Source organism: Coffea arabica, chromosome 2c (assembly GCF_036785885.1).
Source record: "Coffea arabica cultivar ET-39 chromosome 2c, Coffea Arabica ET-39 HiFi, whole genome shotgun sequence".
NCBI classification, from domain to species: domain Eukaryota; kingdom Viridiplantae; phylum Streptophyta; class Magnoliopsida; order Gentianales; family Rubiaceae; genus Coffea; species Coffea arabica.
The window spans coordinates 72,972,627-72,978,023 of record NC_092312.1 but is presented as its reverse complement, the minus strand read 5'-3'; the positions used below and the strand labels follow the sequence as shown (position 1 = coordinate 72,978,023).

Here is a 5,397-nt window from a genome sequence, read left to right as displayed (position 1 = left end):
ACAATAATAAAGATGGTTGTCGAGAAATTCGACATGTGGCAACTCAAGATGGAGGTCATTCTGATGCACGAAAGAGTTGATTTGGCAATTCAGGGAATTGAGAACAAGCCAGAAGATGTAAAGGATGCGGATTTCGCTGAAATAGATAAGAAGACCAGATCCAGCATAATCTTAAATCTTTCCGATGAGATATTGCGTGAGGTAGCAACGAAGACTACGACCAAGGCTATGTGGGACAAATTGAAAGCCTTGTATATGAAAAAAACAGTTGAGAATCGGCTATATTTGAAGCAGAGCCTGTATATGCTTCGAATGTCTGAAGGTACTTTTATACTCTCCCATTTTGATAAATTTGATTCCATTATTATGGATTTGGAGAATATAGATTCAAAAATTGATGATGAAGATCAGGCTCTATTACTTTTGTGTTTCCTTTCCCAGTCTTTTAAACATTTTCGCGATACTATGATTTATAAAAAAGAAACAATTTCGCATTGAAAAATTAAATCTGTATTAAAATCTAAAGAGCAGATAGATAGAGATATTACTGGAGAAACTAATGGGAGTCAAGCCGATGGCTTGTTTGTTCAAGGTAGATCTGAAAAGAAAAATACAGAAAATAGAAGTAGATCCAAATTTAGACATAAAAATGTGGTGTACAACTATTTTAAAAGTAAGGGCAATGTTATCTCTAATTGTTTTAAATTGAAAAATAAAGAAAAGCAAAAGGAGAAAAAGAGTGAGACCACCGAGGCTAGTATTTCAGTTGATGAGAATGATGGAACCATTTTCTGTCAGGTCTAACAATGAGTGGATTTTAGATTCGGGTTGTTCATATCATATGTGTCCCAATAGGGACTGGTTTTCAACATATGAATCAACTGAAGGTGGAGTTGTCTTAATGGGTAACAATGCTGTTTGTAAAGTTGTTGGCAAAGGCACAATCCGGATTAAAATGTATGATGGTATTGTGAGGACGCTCATAGATGTTAGACATGTTCCAGATTTGAAGAAAAATCTCATCTCTTTGGGCACTCTTGAATCTATTGGGTGTAGGTATTCAGGTGGAGGTAGAGTTCACAACATCAGACAATACAGAGAACCAAGACCCAGCTTCCGAACAACTACTACGACTACGATGACAACTTCGCTTAGCCCATGAAAGAGACTACTCTTTTGAAAGCCCCTCGCCTGGCTTTTCTCATATCTAGTTGCAGGGGGCCTGCATTCACTATTAAGCCTACGCCCGTCCATTCCTTTCAAGCTTGATCCTGCCCTTAGACTCTTTACCTTGTTCAACTGAACTCGTTGGCTTCGCGCTCTATTCGGTCAGAACCCAGTTCGAGAACCTTGTCTCATAGATTCCCTTCACCAAGTCAGTTCCTTTTCATTCTCAATGGCCCACTTCAGCCGTTCCGTTCTAGGTCCAAGCATACGCAAGGATGGGAAGGAGACTACAACTCCAGATCGATGTCACAGGAAAGGTCTTGGTTCACCACCCTCTATCACTCTCTCTCTCGGCATACAATCAATCGGCAGTGCCACTCTCAGGAAAATTGGTATCAACCCCTCGAAGACGGACATTTCAAGAGTGCCAGTTTTAAGAAAGAGCCACCTGTCTTCTTGAAACTTGTCATCCACGCCCATCTTGGGTTGAACACTTTCCGGTCTTAGGGGATGATGCCATCAGTAGGTGTTGGAAGTATGGCTTCCTTAGAGGTTAGTCGGGCTTTCCGGAGGGGAAGTATTTTTCAAGTGCTTCTAAGCAACCGTTGGAGACAAGACGGCTCTTGGTAGACTTACCTACTGGCTCAAAGCCAATAAAATGCAAGTGGGTATTTAGAAAGAAATACAATACAAATGGTTCTATCCAAGCTTTCAATGCAAGATTAGTTGCAAATGGATTTACTCAGAAGGAAGGAGTTGATTACTTTGATACATACACTCTTATGGCCCGAATAACTTATATTAAGGTGTTATTTGCATTGGCTTCAATATATAAATTGCATGTTCATCAAATGGATGTTAAAACTGCATTTTTAAATGGTGACTTGAAAGAGGAAGTATATATAAAGCAACCTGAAGGATTTATACTTCCGACAATGAACATAAAGTATGTAAACTTGTCAAGTCATTATATGGTTTGAAACAAGTTTCTAAGCAATGGCATGAAAATTTTGATAGTGCAATCTTATCTGATGGATTCAAGCATAATGGTGTTCATAGATGCATGTATTCAAAACTCACAAAAGAATATGGAGTAGTTGTTTGTCTTCATGTGGATGATATGCTATATTTAGTACAAATATAATAGGAATAAATGAGACCAAAAAGTATTTATCTTCAGTTTTAGGATGAAAGATCTTGGTGAATTAGATACTATATTGGGAATAAAGGTTGCTAAACATGCAAAACGATATTCCTTGAATCAATCTCATTATATAGACAAATTACTTAATAAGTATAATCATTTTGATATCAAGAAAGCTAGTACTCCGAATGACCTTGGTATGCAGTTGAATGAAATTTGTGATAAAATTATTGCTCAATTAGAGTATGCTAGTGCGATAGGGAGTATTATGTATATCTCATATTGTACTAGGCCCGATATAGCTTTTGCTATATGCAAATTGTCAAGATATACAGGTAAGCCTAGTTACTGTCATTGGAAAGCAGTTGCCAAAAAGAACGAAAGTCTTGAGCTTAGCTTTTTCTAATTATCCATGTATACTTGAGGGCTATAGTGATGCGAGTTCGATGACTAGTACCGATGACAATAAGTCGACATCAGATTGGATCTTCACTCTTGGAGGTGATGCTATTAGTTGGGCTTCAAAGAAGCAAACTTGCATTACAAATTCAACTATGGAATTTGAATTTGTAACTTTGGCTGCAGCAAGGAAGGTGAATAGCTTAGAAACTTATTGTTAGATATAGAGTTGTGGCCACAACCGATGCCATCTATTTCCATGTATTGTGACTGTGAGGCAACTATGTCTAATGCTTATAGAATATACAATGAGAAATCTAGACATATCAGCCTTGGACCTGACTATGTAAGAGACTTGATTTCATATGGTGATCACCATAGTCTATGTTTGGGAATAATTTAGCTGATCCCCTTGCAAAAGCTCTTCCTAGAAACTTGGTACAAAGTACTTTGTCTAGAATGGAATTAAAACCCTTGTTAAGCACCAACAATGGGAACCCAACTTCATCTTAGTAAAAACTAAGACTTGAAGTTTAATGGGTAAAACAAGTTGTTGATATTGCTTATAAGCACTAGAACTTCCATTCCAAATTTTTTATAGTCTAGTGCTGACAGTTACATTTAGAAAGGATGAGTGTGAACTCTTAATAGAGCATATTAGTTTAAATGTCTTGAGTAACTGGGATATTATAAGAAACTCCACCTATATGAATTTAGAAGTAGTGCCGCTTCAGCGAGAGAGTTGGGTAATCTCTTGTAAAAATTCATGAACAAACAGGATTAGCACATGGCCATTAGCATGCTAAGGCAGTTAAAGCCTCTTGGAAAGTAAGATAAGTGTAATGTGTGCTTTGTACTAAACTAAGAGTTGGAGTTCAATCTTTGGGCACTATCAATTTTATAGTCTTGTGCACTAGAGAACAGTTCAAGTCGAGAGACACCTTCTTTAAGTATAATACTTGTCGTGTGAAAAGAATATCCAAACTAGTGACAAACTAGTGGGGCATTGTTGGTAGTTTGTCACTAATTTACGTATTAAGAGATTTTATTATTATGGATTTTAGACAGTTACTTAAAATCCATGAGTTGCTTCTATCATTGTATCTCTTCTTAAAAGATAAATTTATCATATTTGTGAGTCTTATCAAAAGAGATATGTCAGTTTCCATAGTTAATAGACGTTTCTCTTCATTAATTGGTGTCTCAATAAAATTTATAAAATCTCAATCAATACATAATTGACGTATACTTTTTTGAGAGAGTTTTATTAAAGTTTTGTTGTATGCTAGGGGTATCAAATACCTTGAGGAAAGTGAAATCACGCCCTAAAACCATTACTGTCCTACTAGCAAGAAAAGTAAGAAATCCACGGAATTAGAGCCTACGGATCTGGCAATGACGTATACCATTAAAGCTGACCATACAGATCCGCAAGGAAAGCGATCTTCGGATGCGATTAAATTCTGTCTCTCCTCATTAGTCCAATTCTTTTTTTTTTTTTTGGGGATAAGTGAATTTATATAGATTACATGGATAATCCACTTAAATCTGCTTACTTAAATGGGTTTAAATGGTTACTCATTCTCTGTTCTAAGTCATAAAATTTTTCTTAAGCTTCCATATCCATTGAACTTTGGTTTGTTTGGATGGATAAATGGATAACCATTTTGCTGCCTCTAGTAACAACTATATAATTCCCATGTGCTCGACAAACATATCAAGTGTTGAGCAATAAATCATAATAGAGATTAAAGATACAATCAATGGCCAGAACAAATCAGCTGTCTTTTGTTCTTGGTTTTCTGCTATGCTCTGTTGTATTCACAAACACAGTAATCCACTGAAACCTATCTATTCACTCTTTTATCTCTTTTCTTCTTTTGTTTACTAGTCCATGCTCTCAAAATTTCATAAGTCCGCTTTTGCAACTAGACTTTTTAACGTGATACGTGACTTCAATTTCCTCCATTAATACACAACAAATGAGCAATCAATTTGTCCATCCGATAGGTTTCCCCACAAAAATACAACCACTCTGCAATGAATTTTCCTTGAAGAATTATTTTCCGAGTTTTCTCACCCTCATATATCAGTTTTGAAAAGATATGCTTATTTTGTCGTAGATTTTATACTAAATGTTCACAATTTTTAACATCATAATCATGATATGATTCTTTTTTTTTTTTTTTTTTTACGCAGGAAGCAAGGGTGCAGAAGTTCTGGTGTGTATTGAGACGTGGTATTCCTGACTCTCAAGTGCAACAATTTTTAGATTCTGCCTGTTCCCAGCTTGATTGCAGGCCCATAAATCCTGGTGGTGCTTGCTACGACCCTAACACATATGCAAACCATGGATCCTACGCCCTTGATCTCTACTATGTCGTTCGTGGTCAATGCCCTGGGATTGGCATTTTTACTGATAATAATCCATGTACTTCTCAAACTCCTTCTCCTTGTCACATTAAACAAGAAATAGGATACTGAACTGAAGCAATATATTTGTATAGAGATTTTGCTCTAACCTGTTTATGTTTACCCTTTTTTATTTGGCAGCTCATGGTAATTGCATCTTCCCTTGATTGGAGACTTTGGAGAGAATGCATTGAGACATCAAAAGGCGATTTCGGATTTTAAGCCAAAAAAACTTATGTACATGTAATAGTTCGTCAAGAATATATATATAAAAA

General features: G+C 36.2%; 1 protein-coding gene across 1 annotated transcript; it reads left to right on the top strand.

Annotated features, from left to right (window-relative positions):
* Positions 1-2,757: 2,757 nt before the first annotated feature.
* LOC140035784 (major pollen allergen Ole e 10-like) lies at positions 2,758-5,194 on the top strand. The gene is made up of 2 exons (XM_072077174.1): positions 2,758-2,904; positions 4,910-5,194. Exons 1-2 carry the CDS (start codon positions 2,758-2,760, stop codon positions 5,192-5,194), a joined length of 432 nt encoding a protein of 143 aa, XP_071933275.1.
* The last annotated feature ends 203 nt before the right edge of the window (positions 5,195-5,397 follow it).